Source organism: Miscanthus floridulus, chromosome 11, assembly GCF_019320115.1.
Source record: "Miscanthus floridulus cultivar M001 chromosome 11, ASM1932011v1, whole genome shotgun sequence".
NCBI classification, from domain to species: domain Eukaryota; kingdom Viridiplantae; phylum Streptophyta; class Magnoliopsida; order Poales; family Poaceae; genus Miscanthus; species Miscanthus floridulus.
Window position 1 is genome coordinate 37,118,470 of NC_089590.1, and position 25,163 is coordinate 37,143,632.

General features: G+C 44.2%; 1 protein-coding gene and 2 pseudogenes across 1 annotated transcript; 1 reads left to right on the forward strand and 2 right to left on the reverse strand.

Moving 5' to 3' along the window:
• The first annotated feature begins 14,112 nt into the window (after positions 1-14,112).
• Positions 14,113-21,261, forward strand: LOC136494826 (heat shock 70 kDa protein-like; annotated as a pseudogene).
• LOC136494825 (putative transcriptional regulator tpeD) lies at positions 16,970-20,846 on the reverse strand (annotated as a pseudogene).
• Positions 21,262-23,340: 2,079 nt separating the features above from the next.
• Positions 23,341-24,048, reverse strand: LOC136491793 (uncharacterized). The gene has a single exon (XM_066488030.1). It carries the CDS (start codon positions 24,046-24,048, stop codon positions 23,341-23,343), a length of 708 nt encoding a protein of 235 aa, XP_066344127.1.
• Between the last annotated feature and the right edge of the window lie 1,115 nt (positions 24,049-25,163).

A 25,163-nucleotide genomic window follows, 5' to 3' on the forward strand; every position in this document is an offset into this window, starting at 1 on the left:
ATGATGTATAAATGCTGCTGTCAGTGCACCACAATCCGCAACATAGATATGAAATTTGTAGTTACACAATCCGCAACACAGCCCTCTTTGCTTCTTTTTTTTGTTTTTTTTCAGCAAACACACGATGACATATGAGGGGTGCGGATAAAAGTTAAACAAGAGTATGGTGGAAGAACAAAGATGGTGACTAGCAACAAGATGAACAAAACGAACACAAAGTAACAGTACCATGAAATGGCTATAGGATTTTTTTGTGGCTTTTTAGTGGACTGTAGGATATGGCAAAACAAATATATGTGATGGATAAAAGCAGTAGTAAATGGTAAACGAATAGATAGATAAGTAGGTAATAACAAAACCTACCATGACAATGATAGCTCTGATACCACATGATAAGGGTCGGAGATCACCAACAGCAAGATACCGATGGAAGCATATCTCATTTTGTGGACTAGATATATGTGGTTTTTTAGGGTGGATTTTTTTATTTGTAAGCCATTTAAGCTCAAAATTACTTTAAAGTTTGCATATTTGGATGAAGGAAGGTTAAAGTAGTTATTCAAAACTAGTATTCAACTTTCATTTCTAGCATGCATAGCACACTTCATGGTTTAGAGATATAGAGAATTTTAGAGTTTTTTTTAATTTTATTTGTTTATAAAATGAGAAATTTATATTATATTAAAAATGAGTATAGAGAGTAGATGGCAACTGCTTCCGGGTCCTCGGCCTCTCATCGGGTTCCAAAGCGACTAAGGCCGGACCTCCCTCTCATTGCATGCTGCAAGTGTGAGGAGAAGATTGTGATGGAGTACCGGGTGAGGAAGGAGTGTCCCAACAAGGGTCGTATCTTCTACAAGTGTCCGAATCGCAATGTGAGTTATTTTATCGCATTTGATGATTATGGTTAATTTATACTTATTTTCATAATGATTGTAATTAAAGTTCTAATTTTTTGTTTTAATTTCAGTGGGATGGCACTGGATGTTTAGGCTGGTACTAGGAGGAAGAGTATGTTGAACATGTGCAAAACTCTCTTGCACAGGCGGCTACGGTGGCTGATGAGGCAGTGATCCTGTGAAAGAAGCCCATAGATGTTGAACAAATGCATGATCTGTCTATTTTAGTTGGGATTGGTCGCGAAATCCTTATGCTGCTGAAGTGCATTTTAACTTTAGTTTTTTTAGTGGTAGTTGGGATTGTCTACATTGTAGCGAGACTTTCATAAATTAATATCTTGTGTGGTGGCATGCATGTCATATAATCAACTAATTATGTTCTAGGTTTTAATATGGTATGTATGTCATGTAATGCAGATGAGCCAGCATTAGATGTACAATGCTGATCGCCGCTGCCAAGAGTTCATTGAGGGCGTGCATTCTTTCTTATGTGTGGCCGAGGCAAACAAACGCGATGGTTTCATGTGCTGCCCATGTGTCATATGTAAGAATTTGAAGAAATATGCTAGCTCAAGGAGTCTTCATTCACACTTATTGAAGTCGGGTTTCATGCCAAACTATATTTGTTGGACGAAGCACGGAGAAACCGGGGTTGTAATGGAAGAAGGTGAAGAAGAACAATGGGACGATGATGACATTATTGCTGAATATGGTGCCTTCAATGATACTACAATGGGGAAAGCTAAAGAAGAGGTAGGGGCAGAAGATGAGCCCGCTGATGATCTTGGTCAGGCCATTCGTGACGCACAAAGAGAATGTGAAAGTGAAAAGGAGAGGATCACAAGAAATTATTATACCCAACTTGTGATGCAGGGCAGAAAAAGTTGGGTACCACACTAGAATTACTGCAATGGAAGGCAAAGAATGGTGTATCTGACAAGGGATTTGGGGAGTTACTACAAATCCAAAAGAAGATGCTTCCGAAGAATAACGAATTGCCCGCCACTACGTACGAAGCAAAACAGGTAGTCTGCCCTTTGGGATTAGAAATCCAGAAGATACATGCATGTCCTAATGACTGCATCCTCTACCATGGTGATGAGTACGAGAAGTTAGATGCATGCCTAGTATGTCATGCATCGTGGTATAAGATCAGGTGAGATGACCCTGGTGATGTTGAGGGTGAACGTCCCACGAAGAAAATCCCTGCCAAGATTATATGGTATGCTCCTATAATACCACGCTTCAAACGTTTGTTCAGAAACAAAGACCATGCAAAGTTGTTGCGATGGCACAAAGAAGACCGTAAGGTAGACAATATGTTGAGACACCCTGCTGATGGGTCCCAATGGAGAGCAATCGATAGAGAATTCCCGGAGTTTGTAAATGACGCAAGAAACTTAAGGTTTGCTTTAAGTATGGATGGTATGAATCCTTTCGGGGAGCAGAGCAGTAGTCATAGCACTTGGCCAGTTACTCTATGTATCTACAACCTTCCTCCCTAGTTATGCATGAAGCGTAAGTTTATTATGATGCCAGTGCTCATCCAAGGCCTAAGGCAACCTAGCAACGACATCGATGTGTACCTGAGGCCACTAGTTGAAGAACTTCTACTTTTGTGGAACAGACCAGGTGTACGTGTGTGGGATGAGCATAAATATGAGCACTTTGACCTGTGAGCATTGTTGTTCGTAACAATCAATGATTGGCCTACTCTAAGTAATCTTTCAGGACAATCAAACAAGGGATATAATGCATGCACGCACTATTTCGATGACATTAAAGGTATATTCTTGAAAAAAAATGTCAAAAGGTCATGTACCTTGGCCATCGTCGATTTCTTCTTGCGAATCACCCCCTAAGAAAGAAAGCCAAGCATTTTAAAGGTAAGGCAGACCACTAGACCAAGTCGGGCAACCGAACTGGTGAGGATGTACTCAATATGGTCAAGGATGTGAAAGTAGTATTTAGAAAAGCACATGGCAGCGAACCAGTTCCGAACGACGCCGATGGACATGCACCCATGTGGAAGAAGAAGTCCATATTTTGGGAGCTACCCTATTGGCAAGTCCTATAGGTCTGTAGCACGATCGACATGATGCACCTGCCGAAGAATCTTTGTGTGAACCTACTAGGCTTCATGGGTGTGTATGGGAAGCCTAAGGACATACTTGAAGCACGACAGGACCTATGGTGTTTGAAAGAATGAGACAACCTGCATCCAGAGAAGACAGATGATGGACGCCATTACTTAAGTCCTGCTAGCTACACTCTTAGCAAAGAAGAGAAGGAAAGCATGTTTGAATGCCTAGCAAGCATCAAGGTACCATCTGGATTCTCCTCGAATATAAAGGGTATAATAAATGTGCCAGAGAAGAAATTTCTAAACTTAAAGTCCCATGACTGTCACGTGCTCATGACGTAATTGCTTCCAGTTGCATTAAGAGGAATTCTACCTCCAAATGTACATCTAGCCACCATGAAGCTATGTGCATTCCTCAATGCAATTTCTCAGAAGGCAATCGATCCAATGGATCTAGCTAAACTATAGAATGATGTGGTTCAATGTCTTGTCAGCTTTGAGTTAGCGTTCCCTCCATCCTTCTTTAATATCATGACACACCTCCTAGTTCACCTGATCAAGGAGATTAGCATTCTCGGTCCTGTGTTCCTGCACAACATGTTCCCCTTTGAGAGGTTCATGGGAGTCCTAAAGAAATATGTTCACAACCGTGCTTGGCCAGAAGGAAGCATCACCAAGGGCTATGGAACAGAGGAGGTCATTGAGTTTTGTGTTGACTTTATTCCCGACCTTGACCCAATTGGTGTTCCTGAATCACGACACGAGGGGACACTAAGTGGAAAGGGGACACTAGGGAAGAAACCATATATTGGTACGCAGGATAATTATTTTAATAAAGCATACTACAAGTTCTGCAAAACTCCTTGGTGGAACCATATATCGAGACACATAAAGAGTTGCTCCGATCCGAGTTTCCAGGGAAGTCTGAAGCTTGGATTATGCGTCAGCACATGAAAACTTTCAGCGGCTGGTTGTGAAAAGAATGTCAGGGTGATGAGAGTATTGATGAGCAACTGTATTTGGTGGCTAGGCAACCATCGTGGCATATCCTCACATACAAAGGGTACGAGATAAATGGAAATACATTTTACACAGTATCCCAAGATAAAAGGAGCACCAACCAAAATAGTGGTGTCCACATAGATACCACCGACCCTAATAGAAATAAGCAAACATATTATGGCCGCATAGAGGAGATATGGGAACTAAACAATGCACCTACTTTCAAGGTACCTTTGTTCAAGTGCCAATGGGTAAAGGCGACTGAAGGCGGGGTAGCAGTCGACAACTAGTATGGAATGACAACCGTAGACCTCAACAATATTGGGTACAAAGACGAACCGTTCATCCTTGCCAAGGATGTGAATCAGGTGTTCTATGTCAAGGATATGACTATAAAACCGAAGAGAGGGAAAAACAACAACGACCCAATCAATGAGACAAAGCGCCACATAGTTCTTTCAGGGAAAAGAAACATCGTCGAAATTAAAGACAAGTCAGACATATCAGAAGATTATGAAAAGGATGACCGAATTTCACCCTTCACAATGAACAAAGACCCAAACATCCAGCTAAATAATGAGGACACTCCATGGTTACGGCGTGATCATAACCAAGGGATATACGTTAAGAAGAAGTTCACTACTGTACCCGCTTGATATATAGTGATGTTTAATAGTGTGTATTAGAGGTATTATGTAATAATTATGAATTCAGAGATGTTTATTAGGTGTTTCCTTTTTTCTATGTTTAGATTAAATTTGTGTTTGATGGTGGGATTTCCATGTCGCTTTTGGACAATGAGTGATGAAAAAATAAAAAGATTTACGTTAAAATGATGTGAAAACAAATTTCCAATCGAAAACAAAAGTTTTAATGATTTAAATTAAACACTACATTTTTGCATTAATGAAATAGTAATTATTAATGACATTATGTTTTAATATTTATAAGAAAAAAAAACTTTAGGTAACACAATTTTCCTGTGTGCAATAAAGCAAAAGTAAATCCATATTCTTTTAAAACAATTTTATGCCTTGTATTTAACTTAACAAGACTTTAACATTTTATAGAAAGAAATATATAAAAAAAACAAATGGAGCTTGAAACAGACTGGAAGTGAAACTGAGTCCAACTTTAGTCCCGGGTAGATCTACCACCCGGGACTAAAGGTGGGCTGCATTTTTTATGGCCCGCCAAAATACACCTTTAGTCCCGGCTCGTAATACCAACCGGGACTAAAGGTCTTTTCGTCCCGGACGTTTACAGGAGCCGAGACTAAAGGTCTCTCCCCTATATAAGGCGGTCGTTTCTTATTCCTTCTCACTCTTCGTCTTCGTCGCCCATCACCACTGCCGCCGCCCTCGTCACCGTCGCCCGTGGCCACCTCTTCGACGCCACGCGGCTCCCGCCGCCGCAGAACCGGCCGCCCCGCGCGCCACCCGGCCTCCTCCGCGATGGCCACCCCCTGCGCGCCACCAACGTCGCCGCAAAACCCCATGCGCTTCCTCCACGACGGCCGACCGGCCGCCCCAACGTCAGCCACCCCAACGCCGGCCGCCACCAACGCCGCCGGCCATCACCAACACCGACCGCCACCAATGCCGCCGGCCCCATACTGTGTATTGATATATATAAATCTGTTATATATATAAATTTGTTATATATATATATTAGGGAGTTATAAATTTGTATTGTTATATAGTTATATATATATATTTGTTATATATATATATATATATATTAGAGAGTTATAAATTTGTATTTTTATATATAAAAAATTGTTATACATCTATATTAGAGAGTTATAAATTTATATTGTTATATAGCTAAATTTGTTATACATATATATTAGAGTTATAAATTTATATTGTTATATATATATATATTTGTTATACATACATATTAGAGAGTTATAAATTTGTATTGTTATATATATATATATATTTGTTATACATATTAGAGAGTTTTAAATTTATATTGTTATATATATAAATTTGTTATATATATCACTTGCCAATAAATATTTCTAGAAAATAAGAAATCAAAGTTATGCTTTGGAGACTTGAATTTCGAGTGTAGTTATTTAATTAATTTTAAGCACATAACTCGATCCATTTTATAGATATATGGTTTTTATTTTTTATAGATATATCTAGTGGTGTAAAAGCTAGATGGCTGCCCTGAGAGACAACATTGATGAAGAAATGATGGATATTATCAACACTGGCACTCAATTTGCCGATGGTGGCCAGTAGGATGTAGATGACGGGAGTCAATACCTAGCTCTTGAAAATGAGCAAGAAAATATTATGTAAGAAAATACCGGCGAGGTATATATATTTATATATATATTTGAATATCTATCATCTATTATGTGTACACATGATATTTATTTATTCTTTTTTTATACGTAGCCCTCTGGATCGACGACCACAACGACGAAAAGCAAAAATATTCGAGGCCCGAAAAAGCCATTGGAGGGGCGCTACATAATATCGGAATTCAATATCAAGACAGACGAATCACTTGGTCCACATGCAAGGAAATTCGTGCAACACTATGGATACCTTGTAAAGGACAGACTTCAGATCAGTGTCCGTGAATAGAAGCAAAAGATCAACGAGCCTCATGTTAGTTTTGTCTCTAATTTTGATAAGAATTTAATTTGGGATGATATCCTTCAATATTTCACGTTGCAAGCGGATGATTATGATGATATCAACGATGATGAATTGAAGGAGCTAGTTTGAAAGTGGGCTATGAAGAAGATGGCCACACAATTCTAGACTTGGAAGAAATCCCTATACGAAATACGTCAAGAAGAATCTAACGTCCAATTTCAATACTAGGGGCCCGCTCGCAAAGTTGAGGCCCTACTGGAATGATTTTGTATAGTACAAGACATCAGAAGAGGGTGAGAAACGGGTCAAAAGGAACCAAGAGAATGCCCGATAGAAGGTATACTACCAAGGCATGGGATCAGGTGGCTACACGACTGCCATTCCCAAGTGGGAAAAATGGAAGCGAATATTATTGCCAAGGGTATCACACTAGAATCACTCAATTGACCCAAACACGCGAAGAATTGGTTTTTCGCTCATGGGGGAAGACTGGACCTAGAGACCAGGAAGCTGGTTCATGGCCCAAAACTCGAAAGAGCAACACAAAGATTTTCTTATGATCTACAAGCTAAAGCTATTGGTGCATTCAGGCCCAATAGAGAGAAGGATGAACTGACGTATGCCATCGGGACTGCTGAACACAGTGGTCGAACGAGAGGTTTAGGATGGAACATTTCTTGGGAGCATGGTTTCCCTAATGACAGAGATACCTATAGAAGCCGACAGAGAAGGAAGGATGAGGAAGCAGCGTGGATCAACAGGTTGGAGGAATATGTTCGTGAGTCACGGGAGGCGTTGCTTCAAGCACAGAAGCGTGAAAAAGACATGCAAGCTATAATGCAGGAGGAAATCATAAAGTAAGTGCAAATAGCAATGAGTGCCCAAAGGCAGGCATCAGATCTAGGAATCAACATTAATATTAGCCCCCCTAATCAGTTGAAAAGCAGCTGCGCTTCCACGGAGTTGCCAAATCAAGATGATGCAATGCTACGTTTTCCCATGGATGACATCACTGCACTGTTTACATCATGTGAGCTACATATTCCAAAAGAGAATACCACAATCATGGTGGCTCTCGGTGTTTTTTCTCCTCCAGATCCTACCAAGACACCAAGAATCCATAGGGCAATAATAGCACCTGGATATGTTAGCGTCTCAGTGGATAGAGTTAACAAAGGTTTTAGTGATTTGACTCTTGACATTCCAGGAGGTGATGGGGAGAAGACTCTAGGAGAAGCAGAGAAGACATTCATACTATGGCGCAAGCGCTACATCATTATTCTCGGGGTCTCTAGTCCACCGCCGCTTCCTCAACTGTCAGACAATAGGTGCGGACAAAAGTGAACGAAATAATTTTTTCACTAATTTTCTATTGACATGCATGATTAATAATAACAATTTCTTATACCTAATTTTTTTTGTACTCACACAGCAGGGTCTCTGCCAACCTAAGTCAAATTATTCAATCTCCAGATCATCATAGTGCTCTGGGCAATGATTATGCACCGCCGCCACCTCCAAGGAGGTCTCCAACGGCTGCCCCGCCTCCCTTGATGACCAAGAAGCAGCCAGCTCCTAAGAGGTCCGCCCCGCAAACAAAGCCATTAGCCCACCAGCCGGTAAAGAAGAAAGCCTCCTCTAATCCAGTTATTCCCCAAAAACTATCTTACGAGAAAAGTGAAAAGGAATTAAATGTTGTAGTACAAAAAGATGTGAATAGTTTCTTTAAAAAAGTAAGAAAGCAACGAGAAGCGAGGGAGAACCTGGAGAAACCATACTTCTACCTACCTCCAGATCTTCTAAGAAAGAAGGTGGACCAGAAAAAGTGAGAATCTCAAAAGACCCTGTCAAAATCAGACTATGACCGCTCTCTCACCAAGTCATTTGAGGCGGCACAGAAAAAGACTAGAGCAGGGAAAGGTGTTGCACAACTCGAACAACAATCACAACAATCAGTCCCCCTCTTGTCATTCGTAATGAATATGGTTTAAACTTAGACTTACTGGATGTCGATTTTGAGGACCTGGTTCGGTTTTATGAGGATACTGGTTTAGACCTTGCCCAAGTGCTCGCTGAAGGACCATCTGCTCTGAAAGTGGATCCTTAGAAGAAATTTGAACATGGAAAGAGTCTATATAACCCTGAGGCCTTAGGTGAACTGGGTACGCAAATGTACCTGCTAAACAATTGGTACATGGCGGCGTATGAACGGGGAGAGACGACCTTTGTTTCTGTCAGAGTTAGAAACCAACATTACTTCTGTGGCGATGACGTTATATATGTCGAGTTTTTAGAATTACACCAACTATGTCACCTGGACTCTTTTGACGAAAGTCTCATTAGCTGCTATTGTTATAAGTGTGATTATTTTCTACTATTAAAGTGTATATTTATAAAGCTACATGTATATATATAAATTATATATCCTCACACTATATTTTTATATATGCAGATATGAGATGACAGAACTCAGAAAGAGAAAGGATAATGATGTTGGTTTCATTGATCCAAATGCCGTATTCAAACACCCTAATCCCCCGCCTGAATGGAAAGCTGAACTCAAGAAAAATCTCATGAGGTTCTTAGTGAACAACAAAACAAGGACATACTCTTCCCCTACAACTTCAAGTGAGTGTTAAATAATTAATGTCGATCATATAGACATTTGTTCAATTATTTGCTTACTAGCTAAGCTATCTCCCATATATATATGTGTGTGTATATATATATATATATATATATATATATATATGTATGTATGTGTGTGTATATATATATATATATATGTGTGGGTGTGTGTGTTGACTCTAGTTAATATCGATCATATTTGTGTATAAAAACATATGCAGCAATCACTGCATATTGATGGTCATCGATATGGCCAATAGTCGGTTGAGCATTCTTAGACTCGTTAAGAAAAGAGCAAACAGAGTACCAAGACATGATAGATATTATCCAAGGGTAATTTGGTCTCTCTAGCAACTATATATACCCCGATCTCTTAACTGCAACAATTATTAAAGGCCAAATTAATTTTTTATTTTATTGGACGCAGTGTTTGGAAAAGTTTCATTGAGGAACACCACATGAAACATTGCAAAGCGCCACTGGATGTAATCGCACACAGAGTAAGTACTAGCTACATTTATATATATATATACTTCAATTAACACCATGCATGCTTTTAATTCACCGGATCTTTTTTTTCTCATAAAAGTGGGTTCTGAGGCAAGAACAGGGGACCAACTACTGTGGATACTATGTTTGCGAGTTTATCATGGCGTACTCAAAAAGAACTCCTGAAGAGATCCTCAAAGTATGTTATATAAATATATTCATATATTCACAATTTCTTTTATTGCTCATATATATAAGTAATCACGTGACCAACACACACACACACACACACACATATATATATATATATATATATATATATATATATATATATATATATATATATATATATATATATATTTTTCCTTTAATTTTTATTAAAGACTCTATGGTTGAAGGAAAAAGGCTTACGACGTGACCAACTGAAAGCAATTCAAGAGACCATAGCAGGATTTCTTAATGACCAGGTCTTAAACCCCACCGGTGAGTTCTATAATGACATGAATGAAATATGGAAGCCAAACCAGATGGAGTGAATTTGTTATCCCAAGAATATGATAGAATATACAATGCAAGCTTTATTTGTAATATATATATACATATTATATGTACATAAAATAACGTACAATATATGTATATGCATGTAATATATACGTTAGTTTCATACTTTAGTTTGTACAAAGTGTTCGAATATTATAAGCGTGTAGAATGCATGTATTATTAGCAGCGTAGAATGTGTATTCGAAAACCTATTCGAAAACCAAAACGAATCATCAATTGAAAATAGAAACAAAAAAAAAGAAAACCTTTAGTCCCGGTTGGTAATACCAACCGGGACTAAAGGGCCGGCTCACGTGGCCAGGCCGGGAGGTCTCTTTAGCCCCGGTTGGTATTACCAACCGGGACTACCTTTAGTCCTGGGCGAGAAACCAGGACTAAAGGAGGGGCCCTTTAGTCCCGGATTCATGCTCCCCGTTGGGAAACCGGGACTGAAGGGGTTTCCCAACCGGGCAGCTTGTATCTGTACTAGTGCTTGTTGTCTGTGGTGGGAGTTGCGATTATCTTGTAGCCTTTAGTATGTCTCCCACTCTTTCTTCTAAGGGCTCCTTTGATCGGAGGAGAAACATAGGAAAAACACAGGATTCCAGATCCTAATGATTTGGTTACTATTCACTCCTTTGGATGGCAGGAAACGACCATAGGAAAAATGAAGGAAACCTTCCTACGCCAGTCATTCGAGAGGAAAAATGGAGGAAATCTAACATCCACACCATACACTTGTTTCCATTCCACTGCGCTGAATCGAGCTCGAGCTCATCGACAAAAGAACTGGAAAAAGAGCTCGACGTGTCGGCCTGGCCACCAGCTACCGCTGCTCATTGTCGCTCGCCCACCCACCCCCCTAGTGCGGGCTCATCACCCCCGCCAGCCAGTCGCGTGGGAGCTTGAGCACCTCATCGCCTGGGTTGTCGTACCGTGCTTGCTGCATAGTAGCTGGAGCGCCTATGCGCGTCTGTCAGCTTGCGGCACTACCGCGCTGCATGGTGTGTTTGCCGCTCAAGCTTGCATCCTCGCGCGTGCGTCCTACCTGGTGCCAACGCCAAGAGACGGGGCTTCAGTGGGACGAGCGGATGAAAACGATGGGGCCATGCGAGAAGGGATAAGATCTTATTTCGAATGGAGGTAATAAGTGGTTGTGCTCATTTGTTATATGTAGTGGGAGTTGCGATTATCTTGTAGCCTTTAGTATGTCTCCTGCTCTTTCTTCTAATAGTTTCTTTTGAATGGATGGAGTAAGTGGTTGTGTTCACTTGTATGTGGTGGAAGTTGCTATTATCTTGTAGCTTTAGTTTGTCTCTTACTCTTTCTTCTAATAAAAATATGACAAATCTTTTATCATTCTTTCAAACAAAATAGAAGATTTAATTACTACCACCCATGTCCTATGTTATACATAACTTATGCATGCACCTAAATATGCTATATGTCTAGATATATAATAAAAATTATATAGAGAAACAAAAACCACCTAAATAAATATAATATATGTCTAGATATATAATAAAAGTTATGTATCAAGATAAACAAAAATGACATATAAATTAGAACGGAGGGAGTACATTGTTGCATGAGCAAATGTTTTACGCCCAAGTTTCCTATTCCCTCGCACAATGGACTAATTTATTTATCGGAGCAGAAAAAATTGTTGTAAAACATACGAACTCTATTTTAGAAGGAAATAAGAAGGATGAAACAAAATCCTAGTCTGTTTGTATATGGGCTCTTACCAAACTCTTAGACCTTGGCAGGACTATATATACGTGAGAGCTCTATATTATAATCACCAATATTGAGACGAATAAGAATAGTCTCACTATGTCTTGTGTCCATGTGTTCTACTTTTATCTACTATGTTGATTATAAGAGACGGACAAGGAAAGATCCTTACCGCTGATGACATGTTTTACAACACGAAACTAACTGACTAGGATAACGGTAATGCTACCATTAAGATGTACGGAAGGCCGGATGCCTTGCTCCACTCACTGTCGCATGCGCCGCTTGTCTAGAAAACACGCCTCGCCTAACAAAATCAACTCTCGCACGCCTCACTCCGCCTCTCCGCTCCCGCCCTTACCCCTTTTGCGCTCCTCATCCCTTGTCGTAGTGCACCAACGCCCAGTGTCCTCTCAACCGGGAGCCCCAACGCCCGCAGATACGGCGGCCCTCTCCTCCACCCCAGAGAGATCCATGGAGCAGTAGCGAGATCTATGGGAGGTGGCGTAGCGGTGTTGCAGGGGAGTGGGCGGCTCTCCTCCAACCCCGCGCGGCGCACTCCTCACCTCCGTCGGCGCCCTCTCTCACCCCGACGATGGAGCTCCCCCCTCCCGCCCCGACGGCCATGATGCTCCTCGCCCCCCATCCCCACCGTCACCGTTGAGCCAAGCCCTGTACTGGTGGCATTGGTGCTTGTGCGTCGCCGCTTGCCACCAACTCCGACCCCGAAGGATGGAATCGACTGGCCCAGGCTTTCCCTCCCCTATGTTTCAAATGTATGTTTCAGGTGTTTCACTCGTTTCAAAAGGTATATTGTAGTTGTTTCTTATCGATGTTACAAAAGTAGATCGGGTGATGTTGCAAAGTGTTTTAGAAGCATGTTACAAGCTTTTCTTCAAATGTTTCATCTGTTTCCATACGTATGTTGCAATCGCCTTTTATCTAGATGTTGCATATATTTTCACACATATATTGCAACAGTATATTTCAAATGTTTTAGTTGTTTCAGTCTTATGTTGCAGTAAGTGTTTTTTCATATTCTAATTGTTTTATCATGATGTTGCATATATTTCGCACACATGTTGCAAGCGCATATCCCAAATATTTCATCTGTTTTAAATATATATTGCATTCAAGTATTTCATGTTGCAAATGTGGACTGGCAGCGTTAGTATCCATGAGGGCGGGTAGGGTCAAGCCGCGGCCACCAACGCGTGGAGGAGGCCCAGGCCGCCGCGCGACGGTGTGGGGAGGAGGCGCAGGCTGCGTGGTGCTATTGTGGAAGAGACGGGGGCGAGTTTTTTTTGGTGGTTTGGAAGAGACGGCGTTGGTGTGAAAGAGATGGAGGCGAGTCATCCGAGCAGTGTGGACAGCGAATCTAAAGCAGACGATAAGGATGCAAGCGCAGGAAACAAAGTTGTCACTGTTGACACGTGAATCTGAACGGACGAGGCAGAGCAGCAGCAGGCGGTAGTGCTGTCGTTTTTTTAGCCTGGACTCCTAGTGTATAAGTTGTAGTATCTATACTGTACACAACACACTCACACTACCACACACACGCACACCCCCTAGAAGCTACAACATATACACTTCAAACGTCCTTCTGAAGATCATTGAAGCCACACGAGCCTTGTAGATGACGGGTACGTCGTAGTCCTATTGTAACGTCACGTTAGTGTCCAGGACCTGCACCAAACAAATATGAGGAAATACCCCATACGATACCCGTTCGTCCCAAATGGAAATCGAACCTGGGTGGGCACGCTCCACAACCGGAGACGTTGCCACCGCGCTACGAGCACGTTCGCGTAGTGCTGTCGTTAGATAAACCAAACGCAACTAGGCAAGTGATAGACACTCTGTTTATTTGGACTGCTTTGTCTTATAAGTAAAAGTATTGTTTACTTATTTAGCGTGAAAAAAAAAATACTATACTACCGAGCAAAGATGCTGAGGATCTCCGAAACCTGCCGGGACGACCAGGGAGTCTCCCCGGCCCCAGTCTTGCCGACGTGCCCACTTGTCACGTTCCCATTGGCTCGGCTCCTGAACCTGCACCATCTAGACCCTTCCCGAACGCCCCTCCGATCTGAATCCAACGGCCTCGTCTTGGCCGCGCTCGAACTTTCACGAAACCACGTCACCGCTCGTAAAACCCCACCGCCCCCGCCTCCTCCGCTCCCCAGCCCAGCTCTCGTAGTATTGCATTGCATTGCAGTTGCAGAAGAAAATCCGGCGACCCCCCAAACTCCCTGAGATTTCCTAGTTCTTCGAGTTCTTCCACTAGCTTCGATTCCCTTCTCCCGTTCGAGCAAGCGATTCGTGTGGCGATGGCGAAGGGCGAGGGTCCGGCGATCGGGATCGATCTCGGCACCACCTACTCGTGCGTCGGCGTGTGGCAGCACGACCGGGTGGAGATCATCGCCAACGACCAGGGGAACCGCACCACGCCGTCCTATGTCGCCTTCACCGACACCGAGCGGCTCATCGGCGACGCCGCCAAGAACTAGGTCGCCATGAAACCCACCAACACCGTCTTCGGTACGTGCTCCGCTCCTCCCCTTCCCTTGCCCTTGTTACTGTTATTACTGCGTCGTTTCTCTCTGAATGCTAATTGCTAAAGATCCCTCGCGTATAAGTGGCTGATATAGTTTGGATCTTAATTAATCTTTGAATTGGGATGCATTTTTATTAGTAGTGCGCTGTTTACTGTGCTGGATAGGAACATGATGGTAGGAATCAGCGATAGACTCTTCAGGCCTTCATATAATCATGATTCGATTTGCGGTCATTATTATATATATCTAATAACTAGTAGCAATGATTGGATTCAACCATTATATCTATCTAATAACTAGTAATTAGCAATCTGGCTGTAGCTGTAATGGACCTTAGAATTTGGCGGACATTTTGTTCAGAAATATAAATGTTGGTACTTAGCAGCATGTTGGTGCTTCTTCTAAAAAAAAAACAGCATGTTAGTGCTTGCTATGCTGGAGTATATGCCATTTAGATTCAGAAATTTTCTGTTAAATTTCGTGTGGACTATTGAGTAATATTGGAGAATACTACTATTTAGTAATATTGGGGAATACTACTATAGTTTGTTGTTCTACTCGTTGCAGCCTCCCATTGCACTTCTCATCTGCTGTTAATGCCTGTTGAAATATATTGACTGACAGCAATTGCGCTGCTCATTTGTTGTGGCAAAACATAGTACTTGCGGTAAACTACTCTGCATGTCTTTAATCCTGATGTAAAGATGAACTGATAGTTATATTGTAATTTTTGTTGTGAGTTGTGTAATATTGTTCCTCTGTTCTGCATTTTGTTCCTCTGCCCTGCTTTCTGTTAATATTTAGGAATAAGCTGAACCAAGTGGAATTGATCTTGCTTTATGCCTTCATCGTATTAATAAGAACGGCAACTCATAATTTTGTTCGTTTTCTTTGTAATGCAGATGCTAAGCGGTTGATTGGCAGGAGGTTCTCTGACCCATCAGTGCAGAGTGACATGAAGCTATGGCCGTTCAAGGTCATTCCAGGCCCTGGTGACAAGCCTATGATTGTCGTCAACTACAAGGGCGAGGAGAAGCAGTTCGCTGCTGAGGAGATCTCCTCATCAAGATGAAGGAGATTGCTGAAGCCTACCTCGGCTCCACGATCAAGAACGCTGTTGTCACGGTGCCGGCCTACTTTAACGACTCGCAGAGGCAGGCCACCAAGGATGCCGGTGTCATTGCGGGCCTTAATGTGATGCGCATCATCAACGAGCCCACGGCAGCTGCCATCGCCTACGGTCTCGACAAGAAGGTCAGCAGCTCCGGCGAGAAGAATGTGCTCATCTTCGACCTTGGTGGTGGCACGTTTGACGTGTCACTCCTGACCATCGAGGAAGGCATCTTTGAGGTGAAGGCCACAGCCGCTTGGTGAACCACTTCGTCCAAGAGTTCAAGCACAAGCACAAGAAAGACATGAGTGACAACCCCCGCGCACTGCGCAGGCTGCGCACGGCGTGCGAGCGCACCAAGCGCACGCTGTCGTCGACCGCGCAGACCACCATTGAGATTGACTCCCTGTTCGAGGGCATCGACTTCTACTCGACCATCACCAGGGCTCGCTTTGAGGAGCTGAACATGGACTTGTTCCGCAAGTGCATGGAGCCCGTAGAGAAGTGCCTGCACGACGCCAAGATGGACAAGAGCAGCGTGCACGACTCGTGCTCGTTGGCGGCTCCACCCGTATCCCCAAGGTGCAGCTGGTGCTGCAGGACTTCTTCAACGGCAAGGAGCTGTGCAAGAGCATCAACCCGACGAGGCCGTCGCGTACGGAGCCGCTGTCCAGGCCGCCATTCTCAGCGGGGAGGGCGACGAGAAGGTACAGGACCTCCTCCTGCTGGACGTGACGCCTCTGTCCCTTGGCCTGGAGACTGCTGGTGGTGTCATGACCGTGCTCATCCCGAGGAACACCACCATCCCGACCAAGAAGGAGCAGGTCTTCTCCACCTACTCCGACAACCAGCCGGGCGTCCTGATCCCGGTGTACTAGGGCGAGGGCGCCAGGACCAAGGACAACAACCTCCTCGGGAAGTTCGAGGCATCCCTCCAGCTCCCCGCGGTGTGCCCCAGATCACTGTGACCTTCGACATCGACGCCAACGTCATCCTCAACGTTTCTGCCGAGGACAAGACCACTGGGCAGAAGAACAAGATCACGATCACAAACGACAAGGGCCGGCTGAGCAAGGAGGAGAGCGAGAAGATGGTGCAGGAAACTGAGAAGTACAAAGCAGAGGACGAGGAGGTGAAGAAGGTGGACGCCAAGAACGCGCTCGAGAACTATGCCTACAACATGAGGAACACCATCAAGGACGACAAGATTGCCTCCAAGCTCCCAGCGGAGGACAAGAAGAAGATCGAGGATGCTGTCGATGGAGCCATCAGCTGGCTGGACAGCTAAGTTGCACGGATACGGATACGCGTATCGGTATCGGAAGGATACGGATACACGGATACGGTAATTTTCTAAGAAACCCGATACGCGGATACGTTTTACTGTTTTTTAATAAATATAGATAATAGCGCATATTAAAATTGCGAAAGAGTGAAAGTAGTAAATTACCTTGCAATAGCAATTACCAGCCAAAGCAAAGACCGGAACTCCGGAAGCATCTCCATTCTTCAATTGTCCATTCTCGAGTTCTCCAAGACTCCAAGTCCAGAATTTGCACAGAAAAACCAAGGAACCAACTGTCAATCAATTTATTACTAAAACCTGACTACTTGAGTATTCAGTAATCATTAATCAGTAGTAGTTCAGTACATCACCTTGCAGTTCATGCAGCAGCAGGCCAGCAGCCAGCAAGTTCCTATTGTCTGAACTCTGAAATTGATGCAACAGCCAGCAAGTTCATGCAGCAGCAGCCAGCAAGTTCATGCAGCAGCAGCCAGCAAGTTCTAAAATTGATAAGTGATAACAATAAAACATTGCAATTAATCACTTAAGACTCTAAGAGTACTATTATTACAGCACAGAAGGTCTGCAGTCTCATCAACTCTCAAATATAGTAGTCTCAAATTTAGAAAATTAATAGAAGGCAAGGCATTCATGCAGCAGCAAGTTCCTATTCCTCAATTGTTTCATTGTCATCCACAATATCAACTGGCAGCTCATCCAGACAAAAGGACACAGCTTGCAGTTCAGGTTCATCAAGGGACAGATCAGCCACTTCAAGAATGCCAACACCACCAAGTGAATCAAAAGAATCCCCTCCTGCATCCCACATCCTTGTCTCTCCTGTCTTGTATGCATCACTTCTTCTTGACAGATGCCTCAAATTTGAGTGCACAAAGACCAAATCTTCAGCACGCTCTGGAGTTAAGGCATTTCTCTTGACACTATGGACAAAGCTATAGGTGCTCCAGTTTCTTTCATAGCAAGAAGATGAGGCTGGCTGGCTAAGCAATTTCATGGCCAAACTCATCAATAAGGGAGCAGATTGTCCATGATTTGTCCACCAAGTCATAGGGGAAATAGCCCATCTATCATAGATTGAGTCAGGATCATTAAATTCTTCTGAACTACTAGAGAACCTTGAGTACTCTTCTTTTACTTTAGCCAATTCTTCTGGCATGGGAAAGAACTTCTTGAAGCAAACCATCCTCATTTTTTATACCTCTTTATCCTTGTGGGGTGGTTCACGGCCAGGACCTTCTTCAATCCACTTTTTGCTATAATATCTGCAATTGGCAATGATGATTTTAGTGAATGAAAAAAATCAGTACTGATCATTCAAGTCAATGGAAAAATCAGAATGGCAATTTGTACCTTGGATTAAGTGAATGAGCTAAACAATGAAGTGGATTATTTCCTTTTGTCCACCTAGCAATCAATATGTCATAAATAATCGAGTACAGACTTGACTCCTCATCTTCTTGCTTGCCCTCATATCGATATATAACTTTCTTCACTTTCTCTATCATTGAATCCCACATCTCATAAACTAAGTGAAGACATGGTGTGTCGGTGTTTGTCATACGAATCATTTCATAAATAGGAGTAGTAATCTTAAGAATGTAGTCCACCTTGTCCCACCATACATCACTAAGTATCAAGTCCTTGACAATTTGGGCTGTTGGAGTTGGAGAATCATCTCTGACTTCTCTGTACACACTCCATTTGTCACTAATCACCATTTGTTGGAGGGCTGTTTTTACCTCAACAAACCGCTTTAACATACAAACAACAGAGGCAAATCTTGTTTCAGCAATAGAAAGTAACTTCAAAGGGCTGAACTCATTGAACATTGAAAGCCGCATGCCATGATTCATTATGAAATTCTTTATCATAGCAGCCTCAGTTTTAACATCATACATAAATTCAAGTTCCCCCCAAGCAAATAGTTCTTCATCAGAGGGGTTGTTTCCTATTCTAGGTTCACATATACTTTTCAGCGCAAGATTGAGGGTATGCACAACACATGGTGTCCAAAATATGTTATCATACTCAGATTCTATTATGAGACCAGCACCTTTGCAATTTGCAGCATTGTCTGTAATGATTTGCACTACATTATGTCGACCTACTTCTTCAATTATACCCTTCAACTTCTCAGCAATGTATTCTTTTGATTTGTACTGTCCTTCACAATTATCAGCCCTCAAGAACATAGGTGCCTTGTCAGAAACAGCAACAAAATTGATGATTGGTCGCCTCTGAGGATCTGACCAACCATCAGAGCAGATTGTGACTCCCTTCTCTGCCCATGTGCTCTTTGTGCTCTCCAACAAAGTCTCTATGTGCCTCCTTTCTTGCTTCAGAAGCCCCTCCCTAACTCTGTTGTAACCAGGAATCACATAACCTTGCATGTTGCGGCTGCAAGCAAAGGTAAAGGCTTCTCGAAGATATGGATTTCTCAGAAAATTAAAAGATACCCCTCCAGAATAAATTGCTCTACTAATTAAAGCATCCAAGTGCTTACGGTCTTCTAATGCCCAAGATTTTTCCAATGCAGAAACAGGCCCCCTCTTGTTCCTCTTGTTGCTGTCAGCAGTATTGCTTGAGGAAGGAGCAATAGGCAAAGAAACAGTTCTTGACTTGGATCTTTCCACCAGATTCTTGCACCTTTCAATTTCCTTCCTCATTTCACTAAGCATTTCATATGTAACATTAGGACATTTACCTATTCCCTTTCCTCCCTTCTGCAACAAATGAGCTTCAACTCTAGTGTAACTACTCAGTTTTTGCATTGGACAGTACTTGCAGCGCCACATAGCATTTCCTCCACCAGTTCTAGGCTTCTCCAGAATGGTTACATGATCCCAAAGTGGAGCCTTGATGTCAGTTGTGTTTGTGGCTGCAGATCCTACACTAGCACTGCTCATATTTGCAGACGCCATCTACTCTCTAGTCTCTACTGCATACAAGCAAAGCAAAGCAACACGAACTACACTTCATCAATAAGAGTATAAGACTAACTTCATGACTTCATCAATACGAAGTTCGAACTGCATACACTATCAATACAAACTGCATACAGTCGTACACTAGCAATTTCACTAACAGACCCGGGCCGCGGTGGAGGAGGAGAGAGAACTGACCTTGAGCCGACGTAGAGCCGGAGGCGCGCGCGGATCTCCGTCCGTCCGCTCCGCAGCAGAGCCGGAGCCGAAGGCGCGCGCGGATCTCCGTCTGTCCGCTCCGCAGCAGAGCCGGAGGCGCGCGCGGATCTCCTTCCGTCCGTCCATCCGCTCCGCAGCAGAGCCGGAGGCGCGCGCAGGCGCGTGCGGATCTCCTTCCGTCCGTCCGTCCGCTCCGCAGCAGAGCCGGAGGCACGCGCAGATCTCCGTCCGTCCGTCACTCCGCAGCAGAGCCGGAGGCGCGAGCGGATCTCCGTCCGTCCGTCCGCTCGGCGGCGGTGGATGCTGGATGCTGGATGGGGACGAGAGGGAGGAGGATGAGGAGGATTTGGCTGGCGGCCGGCGAGTAGGGACGCCGGCGAGCGGAGGCGGAGGCGGAGCCTCGTCGCCGATGGCTGGCGGCCGGCGAGCGGGGTTGCGGCGCGACGCAAGGGCGCAGCCGTGAGGTCTCCGTGCGGGACTGCAGGAATGGGACTGAATGCGACTGCGGGCGTGCGGGACTGAGGCTGTCTCCGTGGGCTTCTAATGGGCTGGGCCGTATCCGAACGAAGGATACGTGTCCGTGGGCGTATCCGATTTTAACAAAAATAATACAAAATCGGATACTCGAAGGATACGTATCCTAGGCGTATCGGACACGTATCCATATCCGATACGTATCGGATACGCGATACGCGGCTTCAGTGAAGTATCCGTGTAACATAGCTGGACAGCAACCAGCTTGCTGAGGCCGACGAGTTCGAAGACAAGATGAAAGAGCTGGAGGGCATCTGCAATCCAATCATTGCAAAGATGTACCAGGGCGCTGGCGCGGGCATGGGCGCTGCTGCTGGCATGGATGAGGATGCCCCAGCCAGCGGGGGCGCTGCCGGTCCCAAGATTGAGGAGGTCGACTAAAGTTCAGTTCTTGGCGTCGAAGTCGTTTTGGCAACTGGCGAGGCAGAGTCGGAAGTCTGAAATCTGTTGGTGATGATTGAATTGGTGTTTAGATGTTACCCTGATCCTGATGTCGTGTCGAGTACTCGAGTCTTTTAGAGTAGTTTTTATTGAAGTCGTGAGATGGAGACTCTTTAAACCTTGGAAGTGTTGTGGCTATAAAAGGTTTTGCAAATAATCGTTAATATCATTTCAGTCTTGTCTTAAATTTAAAAATCCCTGCAATTGATTACTTGGAATAGTCCTGCTCGAACGCTCCATAGCCCGTTATGTACGTAGGCAGGCGCGACAGTATTGAAACGCATGATCACAAAACCTTAGTACGGATTTTCCCTATTTCTGAACTGAGTATACGACACTTAATCTTAATTATGTTTTAGTACGACAAGGAACTGTTTCTTTTTTTTTTTTTTTTTGCTAGTTTGTTGTGTTTTGTTGGAGTGATCTTGTTGAGATTGTTCTGTTGTCCAGGGCCATCGCTTGTAGTTTTTAATATATCAATAGAAACAGACAGTGTGTCACTGTCAATTCATTCAAAAAATCAGTGACAACGGAGGGCCACTAACTGTTAGCTAAAAGTAGTCCAATATATTCAACCATGCATACTAAGTGTTAAATTTTAAAGGAAAAACATAGCAATGAAGAAATTTTTTGTCTAATGAGTGCGCTAAGCTTTAGAGTTTAGACCAACCCCCAACTAAAAATTAGTCTACCAGTCACGCAAACCCATCTAATAGGACTAATATATGTCTATGAATCTTTTAGTCGGAGATCTAAACACCTTACTACTACCCAGGGACGAAGCTAGGAAAACATCTAGGAGGGGCTAAACAACGGCAATTAGCAAGAAAAGAGGTTCAGCAAATCTCAGCCCCTCCTACCTGTACATCTACAGCTAAAATTTCGGACGGCGGCTCTACGGGGCTTCGTTTGCTCGCGAGCGGTAGGGGGGCTGCAGCCCCCCTAGCCCCACCGCTGGCTCCGTGCCTGCTACTACCTCTATTCCAATAAACCATATAGTTGTTTTAAGTCAAATTATCTTTAAGTTGACTAATTGTCGACATTTACTAAACCATAGACCCCGTTCGCTTGTCTTAAAAATGGCTTGTTCGGCTTCTTTTTTCAGCTGAAACAGTATTTTTCTCTCACAACAATTCAGCCGGAACAGTATTTTTCAGCCAGTTTCAGCCAAGTTTCAGACCAGCGAACGGGGCCTATTAGGAGTAATACAATTTGACTTAAACAAAAACTAATACGTCAAGTTTTTCTAGAGTACTGGTAATAATTTTTAGGCCTTATTTAGATGCGCATGTATTCGTCTCAATCCACATGTGCTGAAGTGGATTGAAGTGGAATTAAACTAAATTCCATTCCATTCAACTCCAACGCACGTGGATTGAGGTGGATACACATGTTTCCAAACAAAGTCTTAGTTTGAATTCTAGACAATCCAAAGATGCTCCAAAATTAAGGATTTATGGAAGTATAAAATGATGTGCAGTAGCGCTTGCAAATCGGTGCATGTGCACATTGGATAGCTCACAAGTGACTTCTCTGCGCAAAACTTGGTGCCATAGTTACAAACTCAAAATCCGCCTCTACTCGTGGTGGCAGAGGAAATAGAAATACAATTCTTTGTGGTTACCTATACAAATTTCTTCAAAAGTTAGTCAAGTTATAAAATTTTCAATATAAACTGTTGGGCCCTCCCTCTCTGCCGCTAGTTTCCGCAATTCTATGTTTAAACGGAGTTAAAAGTTTATAGAAAATAATATCAGTATATTTGTAAATAGACATATACCATAACAATATATTTTATAATAAACAGAGTTAAAAGTTTATAGAAAATAATATCAATATATACAAATCCAAACAGACATACCATAACAATATATTTTATAATTAACCTAATATAATTATTTAGTATTGTAAATATAAAGTTTTTTACAGATTAGGTCAGGCTTAACGTAGATGAGCTTAGAGGAGAGCAGGAATTACATTATTCAACAGAAGCCGTAGATGTTTAGAAAAAAAAAAGAATTAAATGTGAAAAGGGTTCTACTTGTTTCTTACATATGGAAAGTAATTACTACCATCCATTTTCAAATGAAAAAAGTCCAAATTACTCCCTCTAAGTTTGACCTACATAGGTCTAGATTTTTCGCGAGCGGGTTTACATCCGTTTTTCGTTAAGAGGGAAGGCAGTTTACAACGAACCCACGTGGACGTCAGCGGCGAGGAGCCCCAAGACGACGCCCGGACAACCTAGCTATTGGATTCTTGAATTATGTTCCATTACATCACCGTTTTGCGACCACAGGCTAGCTAACACAGACATCGGCGCGAAGCCGGCCATAGCCCAATCCTCGCCTTCCTTGAACGCCGCACGAGCAACATCTTGCACAGTTGAGTGCGGCCTCCTGAAAACCCGGCAGTTCCTCTCTTTACAGAGCGACCAAGCAACCAGCAGAAGCAGAGAGTCGAACAGGGGGCGCGAAGCCGAATCCACCCGGCGTCGTTGGCGCAGCCACCACACGCCGACGTCGTCATCCTCCGCGGCTAGCATCAGCGACGAAAGCTGCAGGGGCCGCAGTGTCGCGAACCAAACTTGCCTGGCGAAGACGCACCCGAGGAACAGATGGCCACCCGTGACACCCGTCTCCGGCTCCTGATTGCACAGGGCGCATTCATCGGAGTCCTGCAGACCATGCCGCTTCCTACGCACAGCAGTCCAGAGCCGGCGATGTAGAGTCAACCAAAAGAAAAGCTTGACACGCGGTGGTGCTTTAACGCGCCAAAGCTTTTTTGCTCCAAGAAGCAAGGTGGAGCCTGCGAAGAACGCCCTGTACGTCGACGAAACGGAGTAGCTCCCGTCGGCCGACCACTCCCAGACGAATCGGTCCGGCTGCAACGGCACCAGTGTCACTGAGCGCAGGAGCTCCCAGACACGAAGGTAGTCACATAGGACTTGAGTCATTGGTGCACCGGTGATGTCTCTCGCCCAACGGTTGTCAACGAGAGCGTCGCGAAGGCACCTCTTCCGACCCGCTCTGGATACCGCCGCAAACAGTGCCAGTGCGAAGAGCGATAAGGGGCTGACCGGTGCCCAGTTTGTCAGTCCACAGCCGCACCGAGGCACCATCGCCAACCAAGACCGACATGCTCGCAGCGCACATGGCAGCCACCGGCTTCTCGGATCTTGAAGGTAGTCCAACCCAGCAGCGGCGAGGCTCGGTTCTGGATAGCCATTCCCACCGTAGGCGAAGTGCGTACCCGAAGTAGCGCAAATCGACGACGCCGACACCGCCGAAGTCCGTCGGTCTGCAGACAACCGGCCAGGCGACCCGGCACTTACCACCTGAGCATGACTCAGCCCCCGGCCACAGGAATGCTCTACGCCGCTTATCAATCTGCTTGATAGCCCACTCAGACAAGCAGCACGCGATGCTCAGGTGCACCGGGATCGCTGACAACGTGACCTTGGTCAGTAGCACTCTACCAGCGTTGGTGAGGAGCCCAGACTTCCAAGTCGAGATTCTGGACGCGACGGCGTCTACCAATGGCTGCTCATCCGCCCGGCTCAACCTCCACAGCGATAGAGGGATGCCCAAGTGTAGATTTATATTGATCATGGCATGTACATATATAGATTACAATAATGGCCTTTGGCCAAGCCTATACTAACGAGGGCGTTACACGCGATCGGACAAGCGCACAGAGCGGGAGTGTGGGCGCCGTGGAGACCGGGTCATTCGGTTGGCGTTGCGGCGAGTGCGTGCGGAGTCGTGGCGAGTGCGCACTGGGCGGATTTAGCCGTTGTAGAGCTGTTTTCGCTGAGACCCCCCCCCCTCCCCGCAGTCTCGACGTCGGGCGCGGTGACGGAGAGACCGTCTCTGAACTCGAAGAACAGCACTGAAGGCAGCCCTTTGGTGAACACATCAGCGAGTTGGCGCGCACTGGGACGTGCGTGACGCAAAGCTCTCCAATGGCCACTTTTTCCCGAACGAAGTGGATGTCTAGCTCAATATGCTTGGTTTGCCAGTGGTGGACAGGATTCCTGGACATGTAAACTGACGATATGTTGTCGCAGAA